Raw genomic sequence first — 17,026 nt, forward strand, 5'->3', positions numbered from 1 at the left:
AGTCTTCTTTCCCTTCTCTCTCCTCCTTTGTTTCCCTCAAATAACCAGTCCTCTAACTTTACTTATTTATCCTCTGTATTTCTCATATGTTCTAGAATGGACTTCTTTTTATTCACTGTATCTCTTTTACGTAGCATTTTTTCTAGTCATAATAGTTTTAGAAGTAAGACCGGGCAAATTTCTTTATGGTCCCATGGTCCCAAACAGCAAAGTTCTACCATAAGACTATAAGTTGATTTTTCACGTCACTTTATTTTATAATAGCTAGTTTGGAATAATGGCTGGAAAGGACTGTTTATTAGAGAAACCACCATGTCTTGTCTGTATTTCTCTAACTTTATAGCTTTATTAGCTAAATTATCAGTCCTGTTTCTAGCCACAGAAACACTATGCAGTCCCAGAATTATTTATGTGCTCCAAAATTGCCAATAGATGCTCTCGAAAGAGTCTTCCTTAAACATTGGAAGTAGTCATGTTTATTTTATTTTTTAAAATAAAAGTAGTTAAGTAACTTTAATTTGTCAAATATTTTTCTGCCATTAAAACTTTTAAAACTCAAATAAATGCATAAATGTGTCCTCCAGGTGAATTCTGCTGTGCTGGCTTCAGACTTGTTTTATATGTTTTGGTTTGTCTTAAAGTTAATTACACTGCTTTTGTGTGTTCATCACTTATATTTCCCTTTCTGTTCAAAGATGCATTATCTTATGGTTTGCAGCCACCTTTTATTAATAATGGAATTTATTGATATGAAGACTTGGGTATTTCATTAACTTTGACTTCTTCATTCCAGAGTGGAAGTGGGGAGGGTGCATAGTGTTGAATAGTTTGTTAGGTTGATGGTCGTGTTAGAGTTTGCACATAACACTGTTATAATGGTTCACTGGATTTGATTGTTCAAAACAAGGAAAGGAAATTACTTGAAGTTTGAACTTCTCAGGCTTCCCATGACCCAGCCCTTGTGTTAGTGGTCCCACTGATCTGTCTGGTAAAGTAGCCCCATCCTTCCTTGTTTAAATATTAACAGGGACTTGCCTGCTGTGAAAATTGGGCTTACATGTTAACTCTTTGCAAAGCTTGATTCTGCCTTGGCAGATTCCATGAAGGTGAGACTGCAAGTATTGTTGAATTCTCTAAAAATGCATTACTGTAGTCTAGACTTTTGTGAGAACTGTTCATATTAAAACAGTTTATAAAGTTTGAACATTAATCATGTTTGTGTATTAATAATTTTCATTGCAGGTATTTGGTATTCTCAGATATAACAATCTCTGAGTCCCACAGTTCTAATTTCTATTTATTCTAATAGGATTTACTTAGTAAACAATGACAAGTAGATCAATTAATCCTGTTTTGAGGCTCTCATAGAAAACATTAAAATTAATATAATAAAAAAACTTTAATGTACTTAAGTTCTTCCTTTATTGTAACTACCTTTGTAGAGAATTGGCATGTGGTACACTGCTTTTATACTCTGCATGCATATATGTGGTTTATTGCATGTCTGGAGAAGCTTTAGTCTTCATTTAAAGAATCTACTATTTTTGTTTAGTAAAATATAATGAGAATGGTTGGGACTATAAACTTAGAGAAAACAATCCTAGAAGCTTTATTATGTTTTTTAAATAGAGGGTGAAATTGTAGGTTGATCGTGGTGTTTTCTGTTGCAGTTTGACTGTTCTTTAACACAATAGTAAATTGTACTGTATTGGTAATTCTTCTTTGGTATTTTATAGCTGGGTTCTGTAAAAATAGAAATACAAAGCAGAAACCAGGTCATGTTAGAGGTGCAGTATCTAAAACTCCAGTAGCAAAATATACATAAAATTTGTGACATTTTTGAAAATTTTATTAAAAAACAAATATTGATATTTTATTGCCAGTAAAATCATATAACACAAACAAGTGAAAAAACTGGCAACAGAGAGTAATTTGATGGCTCAGATGTAACTAGACAGGAAATTTCAATCTGATTTTCTCTTTTTCTTGAAAATTTTGCCAATTAGAAGAATTTATTTAATGAGACTAGTTGTAGGGTGTCTTTTATTAGGTGATACCATTGACCTTTCCTTAGAAAACCTAATATTGTTAGCACTTGGTATAGAGAAAGAATGCTCAGTTGATACTAAAGTTTTGTATCTAATGTTTGGAGATGCACATCTTTTCTTTTAAAAGTTCATTCCATAACACTCTACAAAACACACAGCATATGTGTAGCAATTACTTCTGAGACTGAGAGAATAAACACTAATTTCACTTACTTATTAGTTTGGAGGTGGGGGGACTCATTTGCAGAATCTCCAGTTAGGATATCGACTATGGATGGATTTTTAAGGAGAAGTTTATCAGTACTACCGTTTTATAACAAGGCATACATTTTATTGAGTAATAAAGAAATAGTAACTGAAATGTCTTTGTGATAGATGGTTTCTAACACATTAAATCTTTAGTGTAACTCTGAAAATTCCAGTGCCCCATTTCTTTAAGCTTCCCTGAAGTCTGGTGCTGTGATGAGCTTGAATCATGGATTGAGGACGTGAAGGGTTATGTTGAATTACTTGGTTCTGCCGCTAACAGCGTCGTGTTTAACAACCCACGCAACCTCATTGTCCTCAGTTTCCTGGGCTGTAAATTGTATGACATGGAAGGTCCCTTCAGCTCTGACATTCTAGGAGTGTTGGAGTCTGCAATATAAAACTGAGTTTCAGAGCCTGTCATTAGAATGAGACATTGACATTTTGGACAGTGATCTCTAGCAAAAGTTATTGACTAGCTTTTTCTTGCGTCCTAATCTCCACATGCCAGAGTTTACTTTTTCTTTCCGCATACCTTCTTACTTACAAAATGAATTTGAAGGCGTTTGTGGCAGACATACCATGCATTTTTCTTTTGTATGTCTTTGTATTCTCCAGTGAAGAGGGTCTTGAGTAAAGCACAGTTCCCTGACTCCTTTGCCTTTACTCTATTCCGTGGTAATGCCATCCTAGGTGGTGATAAGTGGTGTACTTCCAGTGTTGCTTAAGAGTTTTGTGCTTCTCTAAAGCAACTTTCATTTCTACCCTGGGGCATATTTATTTTCGGGACTTTGAGACAGGCAGTTTTCATCTTGGTGACTGGGATTGTTGGGGCAGGGGGGAAAAATAATTTGAGAGGTTTTAATGCAAGGCGTGAACATGAACTGCAGCAGTGATTCTCAAGGGTGTTTGCTTGGACAGGGACCCTTAGCCAGAGTGGGAAGATGGCAGGGTGGCTTACCTGAACCTGGGGAAGCTGGAGGGCCTGGAGACTCTGCCATGTGGCTCTTCACCTAGATTCATTTGCCATGTGAGCCACTGTCACAGTGGTAAGCATCCTATCACTCAGATGTCCTGGGGTGGGAAAACAGCCATGGCTCTCTGGCATCTATGCTTAGACTTACCCAGGGTCAGGTGCAGTTCCTGGTACCCTACTTATGCCTTCTTTCTCTTCCCTCATATTCAAGAAATTGTATCGGAATGCAGTGAGTGATTTGAGAGGGATGACCTTGAATCTACTTTGATTTATATATTTAAAATATTTAAAAAATCATTCACAAATCTGATTATCATTATCAATGCAATTATTTGTGACCTATTTCCTAGTTCTCCAGAGGTTTAAAAATAAATGGGATCTGACTTTATATTACAGTGATTGAAAGTTTTAAAAATCTCCTTGCCTTCTTGCTTTTGAGAAACGTCATTAGCATTATAGGTCTTGATAAGATTACAGTTGCGTTAATTATAGTAGCAACTGTAATTACCTTCTGTCTGGCTCTTTGTAGCTTACCCTTTCGTATACATTAATTCATTTGTACTCCACAGGAACCCTGGCATTACTGATTATCCAGCGAGGCAGCAGTGTGCTGTAATTTGAAACCTACTTCTCTAATCTCAAGTTCTTTAGGTTCTATTAAGCTGCTTACCTTGAATGGAGGGAAGTGAGAAAGTGAGACCCATTTATTGTTGTCTCCATCCCTCCTGCCTATTGACTAAGGTCACGGCTCAACCATTTCTAGTTCCCTTTCATATCCTCACTTACATGTTTTGTTCCTTCATGTTTCTTGTTTCCTCTTTGATTTCTTTTTCCCTTTCCTCCTTCTCATTTTTACTTGCCATTTTATTTTGTGCCAACATAAAAACTTTTTTTGTAAGGAGTTAATAAAGATTTGCTATATTTTTTTAAAAAAAATTCTGAGAAGAATATTTTAGTCTTACCTTGCTATAAGGGTGCTTAATTTAGGAAATGAGTGAGTAAACGTATTCCTTAACTGTAAGCAACCAATAAAAAAACTAATCTAACCAGTAAAAACCTAAAGAGATTCTGCAGAGAGAATTCTCTTGGGTGTGTTTTTTATAGGTAATTTTGGAAGGTTTTAAGGTAAAACACAGTTTATACTGTTTTTACTGTCAAATGATTAAGTCAAGAAAATCCTTCCATGTTTTTTAAGGATATGGCGTATGTTCTAAATTCTAGTTTTGTATTTAGGCCAGATAAGTATTGAAGCTGTAATCAGAAGGATTTTGATGTAGATAACTTTCAGTCTTTAACATTTCACAACCAACATTAATTGTAATTTCTTGAATTAAGGTTTGTTTGTTTGTTTTTCAGTGTTCAATACTGAGGTTTTGAATTAAGCTTTAAAAATAATGTTTGGCCAATCTTTTGATTAGAACTAAGAATGCGTATCTCAAACCCACATAATTTCTATCTCATAAACTATGTTTAGAGGCATTTAATTTTTGAAGGTGGGGTTTTTCACAGTGGAGCTCCTTTATGCCAAGTCTTAATAAATCTTTTCAGTGAATTCTGGTTTTAGTGATAGACTGGTTTAAGAAGCAGAAGATGAACAGACAGGATTTGTAGCAAAGATCTGTGCTTGCTGTGTTAGCAGTGTTGTGTCCAGATGTACTGGGAAATCTATGTAGTCGTGTATGTAACTTGTATGTGTGTCCTGCTCAGCCTCCCACACTACAGTGTCATTTCTCCTTGAAGCCTTTCCTGATCTTTTTTTAGGAGAGTTGACCACTCTCTCATGGTGATCTACTGTCCTTAAAAACACTGATCAGACCATGTCTGGCATTTCATTCCAGTTATTTGTTTACAAGTTGTTTTCCTCAAGACCATAAGTCCCTTTAGGGCAGAAGTCATTGTGATGACTCAGGACAGAATAGGTTTTTTTTGGGGGGGGGAGTTGGGTTTGGGGAGTCTTTATGTTGTATCTAAATATTGATAAAATAATATTTCAAACCTACTTCATTTTTTACTCATCTGTAGCATTTTGGAACTTTTGTTTCGGTTATGCATGTGCATTAGTGTATTGTGTTGTGATATAAAATGTACATCCTCTTTGTTTTTCATACATTTCTACACTTATTTCACTGTCCTCATTTCTCCAGAAGGGCAGTGGTAATGCCAGTCACAAGGGGTTGAGGACTAAGATTGTGAATTTAAAGCCAGCAAATAAGTGCCAGATGCCCCTTCCCTGACTTCCTCCCTTTAGGTTGCCTTTATACTGCCTCCCACCGCTCCTCGGTGACATTTTATAATGATTTGAAGAGTAGCAGGAGGAGCTTGACATTTTCATTCATGATTGGATGTGGGGATTTGAGCTAAATGTGGCTTACAGTTTCCTTATTCTTGTATAGTATTGTTCTCTCTCTTTTTTTTAGGAGCTTGAATGCCATCTGTTATTAGGTCTGTTATCTCTGCTTTCATCACCTGGTGCAGTAATTTGGGGAATATGGGTTTGAGCATGAGCAGTGATTAAGTTTTTGCATTGCTGCCATGGATGCTTTACTTACTGAAACGGAAGGACTGAGTAGCTTTATTGCCATAAACATTAAAGCCGGGGAGGGGGAAGGGTAAGCTGGGACAAAGTGAGAGTGGCATGGACATATATACACTACCAAACGTAAAATAGATAGCTAGTAGGAAGCAGCCGCATAGCACAGGGAGATCAGCTCGGTGCTTTGTGTCCACCTAGAGGGGTGGGATAGGGAGCGTGGGAGGGAGACGCAAGAGGGAGGGGATATGGGGATATATGTATACGTATAGCTGATTCACTTTTGTTATACAGCAGAAACTAACACACCATTGTAAAGCAATTATACTCCAATAAATATGTTAAAGAAAACACCCCAAAACATTAAAGCCTTGGAGCTACTGAAATTTAGAATTCAGGAGATCTGTGGTGACCTAAATGGGAAGGAAATCCAAAAAAGGGGATATATGTATATGTATAGCTGATTCACTTCGCTGTATGGTAAAAATTAACGCAGCATTGTAAAGCAACTATACTTCAATACAAATTTAAAAAATAAAAAAGTAAATAAATAGAGTGTGGGAAAAAAAAAAGAAATATATAGAATTCAGAGGAGCCTACTGTAGCAAGACAGCCAACCACCTGAGTTCTTTTAAGGATCAGTACTGAGGTGGAGTTACTGACATGCGACTGCTTTGACTTTTGAATATTTTGATGTACACTTGATTTAGATTGTGAAAAGTAAGTTGGCACCGTATAAATCTCCTCCCACTGTCGTAAAAGGTATATCTGCTTGCAAAAGATGTAATTAAATCATAAAATTAAATGCTTCTGGTAGTTTGCCTCCAGAAGGTATCTCCATTACTATAAGAAGACATCTTGCTTTTGTGGATTATTTATTTTATGTATTCTTTGTCCAGTATGATGACTTGAAAATAGTTGTCATTAGTTGTACCAACAATGCTGTACGAATGGAAGAAAAAGTTAGAATTTTCCTTTCCAACATGTTTTCATCTTTACGTCTTCCACAGTTCTGGATCATACATAAATTTCACATCATTATAATTATAGTGTAGATACTTTTTTGTGCAAGAAGAGTTTTGATATTAAATAACCCTCAAACTTTTAGGGGATTTAAACTTTGTATTCTGTCCTTATCTTAGCTTCCTCTCCAACCCAAAACTCTGGAAATGCACGCTGGTAACATCAGGACCTTAGTAGGCTCTCTTTGCTTATACTTTGATTCATGCTTTGAATTCTGTCTTTTTGGACAGTTGATTCTTACCATTCTTCTCTTATTTTAATGTCTTTTTCTAGGTGTCATTGTTCTAGTTAACATTTAAAGTCTTCGTAATTGCTGAAATCTTAGTAGCTAAAATTGGCGCTTGAATTGTAATGATCTTGTGTTTTGAGTCAATTCTAGCATTTCGGGTAAAATTTTCCAACCCAGACTAGCTGCTTCTTTCACTTAACCCAACTTCTTTGTTTTACTTTGCTTTCTTCTTTTAAAATGAAAATATTTCAAGAGAGTTACTTAAGTGTGACTATTAGAGAATGCTTGCTTTCTTGGGAGGAACCTACATATGAGGAATGACATTGAACGGAGTAGAGACAAACTTTGGCTAAATTTTTGTTTTTTTGTGTAATTAAGTAGTTAAAAAGCCTTTGGAGGCTATGCCGAGTAACAGCTCCAAGCACTTCGTAGAAAAACAGTAAACTGAGCTTTCCTTTCTAATATTCTTAAACAATATTCAAATTGATGGGGCTCTATTAAGTGAGAATTGATGTCTGTAGTGCATTTACTCATTTTTTTGTTTTTCTTTTTGCTTGAATATCTACCAGTCTTCTCTTACCCTCTGCCCCAGCATTGGGTTGGGTTTGCTTTTATTAGGAAGCTTTCCAGCAGGACGACCCAGAGCTTAGGGTTCAGATAGGTCTTCAGAATGTCTGTTAATAGGACTGAATTTGTGTGAAGTGAGAGCAGTTAGTAAGAAATGAAAAAAACTTGGCATGAGGCCTCTCTGGTGGTAGTGGAGGTGGGTGGTCACATATTAAGGAAACAGTGAATGGCCTTTAAAATTAGGTGAGAAGAATGAAGTATTGAAGGCAAGTCTGGCTGTTTATAGAGCCTTTAGAAGAAAAAGAAATTAAAGGGAAAAGAAATAAACAACTGGAGTCCAAGTTGCCAGATTACCGGTGCTTCTATAATGTGTAATGATATTCTAAGGCTAACTTGTACAAATGACTTTAGCTTTGAGAACCAGAGGGGGAACGATTGGTTTGTATGTAGAAACATAATTTAATTAATAAATACGTATTTTGTAGGTAGTCCTATTTCTATCAGTGTGTGTGTGTGTGTGTGTGTGTGTGTGTGTGCATGTGTGTTTACATATATGCTTATATTCCACGGGTTGGTACTTTTCCGCTTTTGAATGACCATTATAATTGGCTTCCTGACATGTTGACAGACAGGGCTTTCTAGTATGTATGGGTGGGATGTTTTTCCTCAGCTCTAATAATGTTCAGTGCAGTTAGCACTGTGGGATTTGGGAAAGATTATTTGCTCATGAAGATCCATAAACAACACTGAATATTGATTCAACGAGTATAGCCATTATTGTACAAAATATGCCTTTTTTCGTATAGGTTTTTCAGTGTTATGAATTCACAAGTGTGCATATAATAGTGAATTATATAAAACAAACTAGCTTTTGGTTCAATACTTTGTAATATATAATAATTTTAGCTAAAAAAATAGTAACATTCTTTACTGGATTAGATCGAATGTAAAAACGAGCACAGAATCAGGGTTTTGTAGCTGATTTATAACTAACTGCTGAAAGCCTCAGGCTTAAAATTAAATTTGGTTTAACAGGACTGAATTTTATGTGACACTTGTAAGTAACAACTTAGAGAGATGTTTATTAAAGATGGTTAATAAGCCCACTGAGACATATTTGACCGTTATTTAGAGGAGATGAAATGTGAATTTACATTGAAAATAGGAAAGATAAAATCTCGGAAATTGAACATTTGAGTCTGTCCCATTCTGCATATAAGGCAATCTTCTTTTTTCATCCTTGGATTAAAATCGCATATCTCTATTTTAATAACTTACATCTTTATCCCTGTCTCCTCAGTGGTCTCATGTTATTATCAGTTTATCTGGTCACACTGAGCGTCATTGTTCCCATCTGTTCCTATTAATACTTCCTCCTTTAATTTCTTATTACGTGTGATTGAAATGATGTAAAAACCAATATTTTCACTCTCCTTTTCTTTCAAACTCTGTTGTCCTGATTTCTTTTCTTCCTCTCCTTCTCTTCAGTCTAGCCACAAAGGGTGAGGAAATTCGCAGTAGTCACAAAATAAATCGGTACTCATTGAGCAGTGTTCTTTTTCCTTCACAGTGCTAGGCATCAGTGGCTAATCAGAAGGGATTGTATAGAGAAGCAGTGTGTGAGTGTCTAATGGTGGTCCTTACGGCTTGGTCCCTTCATAAGTATAGCATGTTCATTTTCAGTATAAATTTGCTCCAAAAGTTTCCTTTTTACCTTTCACATTTTTATTCCTTCAGCATGTTTCCCTGTTCCTGAGTCCTTGTTTCCCTTCCTTTTTGTCCCACAGATACACCTTCTTTAAGACATCTCCTTCAGTTTTATTATTTATTCTGTCAAATTTCAGTTTGTTTTAGAGGGTAATAATATTGATAACTGCACATATAATGGGTAATGATTTGTAGTATATGTTTTTATTCTGTGGTCTATAGATTTAAGGAGTTACTTTGAAATAGCAATTCTGTTGGCAAAAGGATTTTTTAAAAAGATGGTATAACAAGTATAAAAGTTCTATTCTGCTAGTCTGTTTTTTAAAAAAATAATCATTATGTGGTTGAATTTCCTTTCTTTCATCTTTGACCAGATATAATGAGGGACTTTTATGTTATTTCCTACTTTGTTTTTAGTGTGGTATATTTTTCAATTAAAAAAAGAAAAAGACTGTTGCTAGGTCTGCCACTCTTTAATGAATCATTGGGTTGGAAAATAACTCATTATATCATCAGGCAGGATATGTTCCTTTATTTGCATGTAGATAGTTGGAGATGAATAATTTATCAAATGTTATTAGTACAGGCTCATATTGCTGAAGTCTCAGCAGGATATAATGAAATTTGTCTCAGGCTAGTATGAAAATAGCATGCCTTTGCATAGTCATTATTGAACTTTTGGCATCTCTCAGAGAACTATTATGTTATCATGCCAATCTTGCTCACCTCTTCATTAACTGGACTTGTGATTGAAGAGTTCAACTTATCTTGAAAATCTGTGAAATCTGGTATGCCAAATGCTTGTTTGAGTCTAACTATGTTTCTCCATCAGAGCAAGAATTTTCAGAATGAATGAAGTACTTAATGTTTCTTATTAAAGCGATTAGTACAAAAAGGCCTTGACTGATGGTTTTATTACTTCTGGTCCTGAAAAGCTGTCTGTACAGGAGATGTTTAAGCAGTATATCTTTCTGAAATGAGGGGTGATGAAACATACATATAATTGCTTAGAATCTTATATCTGTACTAATTACGTATTTGAAGTTATTTTAAATAATTGCTTTTAAAAAGTGGGCTTTGATTAGCTTGTGGCACGACTGCGTGAGAAGGTCAACAAATGTCCCCACAAGCAACAACAAAGCTGGACAGATGGTCAAAAACAAGCCATTCTGGCATTCTGGAAATTGGCTAAAAGCAGTCAGCAAACTGAGAAGTGTTTATTTGTGCAAACAACTGAGCTTTGGGTAAGAACAGTGTGAGTCTTTGGTGTTTGTGCCTGGTGCTACTGCCGTTTTCCTTCCTCAGCTCTGTGAGCAAGGTTGTTCAACCAGGACAGGGCAGGCTGTAAAAACCAGCAGCTTCACTGCTGCTCCCAAGAAGGCTCAGTTGACTTGGAGGACTGTTAGGGAAAGTGAAGATGTTTATGGCGCGTGACGGGGGGTGGGTGGGGTGGGGTGGGGTGATAGGGGATGGGGTGTCTCTGGCTCTACACAGCTGAAGTTGTAGGCCTGTTTGGCAGAAGTGGTAGACAGACAGACTAGCCACGGATTTAGCAGAGACTTCTGGGAGGTGAGACAGAGAGAGGATGCTTGATAAGTCTTCGCAAACTGTAAGTTGATTGGAGGTTGTGCACATGCACAACAGGGACCAGAGTGGGCCCAAGCTGCCTACACTTATCTGTCGGCTGGAGCTTGTATGCACATCGCGAGAAGGTGGGAGAGGACCCAAGAAAGCCCAGGAGAAAGTAAAAGGTGGGGCAGACTTGAAAATGGCCCTAAGTTTGAATGCTCTCGGCTCATACACAGATCAGTCAACACAGAGTTAGGAATCTTACTGGTTTAAGGTGTTTGAGCATATGCGTGACCAGTCCTTGACTTAGCTTTGCTATGCAGATACAGAATTGACTGCTGGGAAGTTACGCTTTGGGGGAAGAAAGCCAAAAAAGCTAAGAAAGGAGATTAATGACCATTCATTGTGGAGACATAAACTTCATAGACTACCCTTTGGGGGATAAATATGAATTGAGAGTTGCTACAATATATTACCTAAAATTTCTAGTATTTAACAAAATATTATGATACATACAAAGAAACCAAGTATAACCACATTCAAGCGGGAAAAAAGCAGTCAGTATCGATTGTCGTTGAGTGGCCAGAAATGTTGGATTTAGCAGACAAAGACTTGAAAGAACTAAGTGAAACGATGTTAAAAGCATTTAAGAAAAGGATGATGACAGTGACTTGAATACAGAATCACAAAATGATAGAAATTATAAAAGAGAACCAATAGGAAATCTGGAGTTGAAAAGTACAGTAGCTGAAATGAAAACATTCATTAGAGGGGGCTCAACTGCAGATTTGAGAGGGCAGAAGAAAAAAATCTGTGGATAGACCAAGAGAAATGATCTGATTTGGATAGAAGAACAGAGGAAAAATGAAAAGGGCCTCAGAGACCATTGGGACAACATCTGGCACACCAACAAATGTGTCATGGGAATCACAGAAGAAAAGGATACAGTAAAAAACAGCAACAGCAACAACAGTAGTTTTAAACGGTACTGGATGAAAACTTCCCAAATTTGATGAAAACCATTACTTTCGGATCCAAAAAGCTAAATGAATTCCATGTAGAGAAGTCCCAGATATCCATACCTATACACATCGTAATCATTGTAGAAAAAGAGGGAAAATCTTGACAGCATAAGAGAGAAATGACATACTGTGTACCGGAGAACAAGATTAATAGTCGACTTCTCATCAGAAGCACTAGAGGTCAAAGACAGTGGAGTGATATATTCAGTGCTCAAAGAACAAAACTGTCAACTAAGAATTCTATTGATATATCCAGCAAAAGTATCCTTCACAAATGAAGCAAAATAAAGACATTTCCAAATAAAAAATGTGTTGCTAGCAGACTTGATTTACAAGAAATACTGAAGACAATTTTTCAGGCAGAAGGTGGTACCAAATGGAAATCCCCAGGAGGAAATGAAGAGTGCTAGAAGTGGTAATTATGTGGGTAAATATATAGTACTTTATAAATATATATTTTTCACATTTTTCTTTAAAAAACATACAATTGTATAAAACAACAATTGTAGCACTATATTTTAGGGTTTATACAACTATATATGTTAATATGTGTGATGGCAGTGGCACAAAGGAGGAAGAAGGAAAAGAAATGATTCTGGGACGATTGCATATCCATGGGCAAAAATAAACTTAGACCTTTATTATACACAAAAAGTGACACAGTGTATCCTAGACCTAATTATAAGAGTGAAAACGATAAAACTTGTGGAAGAAAATGTAGGAGAAATCTTTGTGCTCTTGGGCTAGGCAAAGAGTTCTTAGATATGACACCCAAAGCATGAGCTGTAAAATAAAATATAGATAAGTTGAACTTCATTATTTTAAAAAAACTTTAATTTTCAAAAGATGCCATTATGAAAGTGAAACTATAAGCCACAGACTGAGAGAAAATATTTAGAAATTATATATCTCATAAAGGTCATATAACCAGAATATGTAAAGAATTCTTATAATTCAATAATAAGACAAATGCTATAACTAAAATATTGACAAAATACTGGAGCAGACATTTATACTAGTGAGGGTTCTCCAGAGAAAGAGAACTGGTAGGGGGGTGTGTGTGTGTATAATGAGATGTATTATAAGGTATTGGCTCCCACCATTAAGGAGGCTGAAAATTCCCAATGTCTGTAGTCGGCAAGGTGAAGACTCTGGAGAGCTGATGTGCAGTTCCGGTCCAGGTCCAAAGGTCTGAGAATCAGGAGAGTTGATGGCGTAAGTTACAGCTGGCAACTGGGCAGGTGCGAGACCCAAGAAGAGCTGATATTTCAGTCTTGAGTCTGAAGGCTGGAAAAGACCAGTTACTCAGCTCAGTAGTCAGACAGGAGGAGTTAGTTCCCTCTTACTCAGCCTTTTTGTTCTATTCAGGTCTTTGATTAATTGGATAATGCCCACCAGTGTTAGGGAGAGCAGTGTGCTTTACTCAGTCTACTGATTCAAATGTCAGTCTCATCCAGAAACACCCTCACAGACACACCCAAAATAATGTTTGGCTAAATGTCTGGGCGCCCTGTGGCCCAGGCAAGTTGACACGTACAAATTAACCATGACAACATTTTACCAAATGGGAATACAATTGGCTAATCAAACGAAAAGGTGCTCAATATCGTTAGTCATTATGGAATGCATATTATTCATTCAAAGCACAATAATATACCACTACACGCCCACTAGAATAGCTGTTGTCAGAAGTTACAATATGAGTGAAGTCTTGGTGATGTGGAGAAACTCAAACCCTCATACACTGCTGGTGGGATATAAAATGGTAGCACTTCTTTGGAAAAGTTATTTCTTATAAAAGTGAATATAAATTTACGACATAACCCACAATTCTTTTCCTAGGAATCTTAGAGAGGTGAACACATATGTCCGCATGAAGATCTGTATTCAGATATTCATAGAAGCATTATTATAAAAGGTGTTAATTGGAAACAGTCCAAATGTTCATCAGCTGGTTGATAGATTAACAAAATGTAATATATTTGGTATGGGAGCATGGATAGACTATAAGCTTGAGAGAGTTTTGGGGGTGATGGAAATGTTCTAAAAATGGGTTGTGATGATTGTACAACTGTATAAGTTTATTTAAAATCATTGAATTGTTTACTTACAATGGGTGAGTTTTACAGGGTGTACTTCAGGAAAGTTATAAAAAATAATATGTATGTATACAGAGAAAATGATAAATATGGAAAATAATAATTGGTGAATATCAAGGAGATGGGAATTCTATTCTTCCAACTTTTCTGTAACTACAATTAATTCAACATTTTAATGGGTCTTAGAAGTGTTCTGATTCTTTTGTAATGTTTTAAAAAAAATAAGTTTAAAAGCTTTTGTTTGTTCTTAAAAATCCAACCCTAGAGTGTCATTTTATCTCAGCTTTTTAATTCTTTACTTCTTTGATTTACAGTTTGCTTTGAGCAGATGATCTGCTTTTGCACTTGGCCTGCAGGGCCAGTGCCCAAGTGAACCCTTCCTGCTTCATATATTTACATATCTGGTCTATGTTAGGGACCATTCATACCTGTGGAATGACACTCAGAGGATATTTCTATTTCTCTCATCTGTGCAGTATGAATGTGCAAATATTCTAAGCAAAGCACTTTTGACTGTAGGACTTGAACACCGCTGCCTTTCCCTTTGGTAGTATTTCTTAGGTTCAGTGATCATATCTTCTCCGGGTTGTTTTTATTTGTTTTCATAAAAGAAAAAGTTAAATGCAAATATTAACACATTTGTTGAAAGCAGTAAATTAAAGTGAAGTTGTACACTCATGCTAACATGTATTTCTGTGCTTTATTTGAAGGTCACTCTGTGAGACTGCTGGGTCAGAAAAAGGATAATGGAAAACGGTTAGGGGGAGCACGACTGGATTTGCCAAAGATTAGGAAGAATCCACTGATAGAAATCATTTCCATCAATACTGGGTAAGCTTCTCTCTAACTCATAAAATATTCAATATACTCCATGAATTTTCCTGGCTATATGACATAGAAAAGTAGTTGAACATTTCCATGGGAAAGAAAAATCAAAAATGAATTTTTAAAAAAATCAGACATGAATATCGTTCCCTCTAAGATGCTCCCTGTATGCAGTTGCACTTATATTTGCAGCAAGTGTTTTTTTCTTTGATTAACATTACTCTAACTTCTTTTTGGTAATACATGTGGATTTTGTTTTCCAGCTCTGCCCTTGGTTAAAATCTTTTTAAGAAGAGTATTTCATTCTGTGAAATGGTTAATACACCCGTCATCTTTGACTATTTTTTTCAATAGCGTTATAGTAGTAAATATTGCCCAAGATCCTAACCATATTTTGATTATTAACTATCTGAAATGAATATTTTTAAATGTTACTTTTATGAGCCTTAAACTGAAGATAAACGTCGTGACTGAATATCAAGTACTCTTTAATTGCCATGTTGGTCTGAAGTTCTGCCTGATTATAACTCCTGGTATAATCAGTCATACTTGGTTTTATTTGCATTTGTTGAATTTGGTTCTTTTAAATAGTGACTCCATTTGAAAAAGTTACTTATTTCCCACTTTAATCTATATTATAATAGTCTGGTAATAAATTTAAATTTAAACCTCATGAAAGTCCCTCCATTCATGCAGCTGCCTCACATTTCCCACAGATTTAAGCCTTCCTGCTCCTTTTAAATTTTAATCTTCCTTCTCTCTTTTTAAAAATTGTCCTCCTTTTGCCCTTTGCTTTCTTCATGCTCTTTCCCACTGAGAACAGGTGAACTTATCTTTCCTGCTCCAGCATCTTTCTACCTCTCTCCAAGCCAGTGCCGTCCTTTCCTCCTGCACTGTTGCAGCTGTGTTGTCACTGGTTGTCTTTTCTCTTGCCTTATCGTCCACCTCTGGTTCATCCTCTCCGCTGCCGCCAAAGACCGGGGACTGTTGAAGAAGACATTTGGCTTTTCCCTAAAAACCCTTGGGGACTTTCAGTTGACTTCGTGAACTTGTCCAGGACCAATGTCTGGCCTTCACTGTGGAAGATTCATAAACCTGGACTCATCAAGCTCAGAGATTACTAGCGACTAAGTCAGAATTTAACAGTCAGAAGCGTAGCTGTCACATTGACTGGAGAATCTAATATATTCTCTGGAGCCTGAGCCAAGTTATGGGTGTAAGGCTGTTTGCTGTTCCCTCTGTCTCAGTCACTCTTCTCCTTCCTTCACATCCTGCATTGCTGCTGCTGCTGCTGTTGTTTTTGACCCCTGAATTCAAATTCCTATTAAAATTGCAGCATCCCTACCTTTCCTTTCCTCCGTATTTGCCTTATTTTCCTTTGTAACATTTCTCAGTATTGAAATAGACATATGTCCATTTATGTTGTAATTGTCTCCCCTCACTGGCATGTAGTAAGCTCCATGAAGGTAGGGAATTGACTTTCTTTCTTATCGTTGTATCCTTAGTACACAGAAGTATGTACACAGTACGGATTTAGTGAATGTTCACTTAATGAATGAATAATTGAGTTCTATAATTTGAAAGTTGAATGGTATCATGTTAATTTCTTGTTGCAGTACAAATTGCCTTGCCACTTGCACAGTAATACTTGGAGTTTGGCTAAGCGTACTTTCTCCTAAACAATGTCTTTAGAGGGGCAAAGTCTAAATGTTTCTGATAGTCTCATTTTTTAAAAAAAATGCAGGACTGATCAACTCCTTTTTGACTGGCACATTCCTTTAAGTATGTTATTATTTTAGGGCCTGTCAAACCCTTTTGAATTAGAATCCATTATTTTAGGATCAAGGTGACTTTGTAGCTACTTGTGACCTGCTGAGTGTCGATTTTAACTGTTTGTTTTCAAAGATACTTTATATTTTTAGTCTCTGTACTTCTCCATTTTGTCACTCTCCACCTCACACTCCAGTATTCAGTCTCACTGAACTACTTGACATTCTCAGCCTCAGGGTCCTTCTCTGTCTTGACTCCATGCCTGTCTGTGTGCTGTAAGGATCCCCTGGCGTGTCTTACCATTTCTCCACTTACTTGTGGGTAATCCTGCCATACGCACTTGTGTGCCCCTTTCTTTGGGTGGCTGCTTGTTCCTCCCCTCCTGACCAGGCTAAATACCTCCATCTTTCCGTTG

The 17,026-nt window shown here is 36.5% G+C and overlaps 1 protein-coding gene across 3 annotated transcripts in view; it reads left to right on the forward strand.

Moving 5' to 3' along the window:
• The window catches only part of CDKAL1 (CDK5 regulatory subunit associated protein 1 like 1), a 669,678-nt gene that overhangs the window by 206,172 nt on the left and 446,480 nt on the right, over positions 1 to 17,026 (forward strand). For all 3 annotated transcript variants that reach the window (XM_061194866.1, XM_061194868.1, XM_061194867.1), the window contains exon 8: positions 14,727 to 14,847. In XM_061194866.1, the coding sequence (XP_061050849.1) occupies positions 14,727 to 14,847 (121 nt within the window). The remainder of the gene's footprint in view (positions 1 to 14,726; positions 14,848 to 17,026) is intronic.

Source organism: Eubalaena glacialis, chromosome 7 (genome assembly GCF_028564815.1).
Source record: "Eubalaena glacialis isolate mEubGla1 chromosome 7, mEubGla1.1.hap2.+ XY, whole genome shotgun sequence".
NCBI lineage: Eukaryota > Metazoa > Chordata > Mammalia > Artiodactyla > Balaenidae > Eubalaena > Eubalaena glacialis.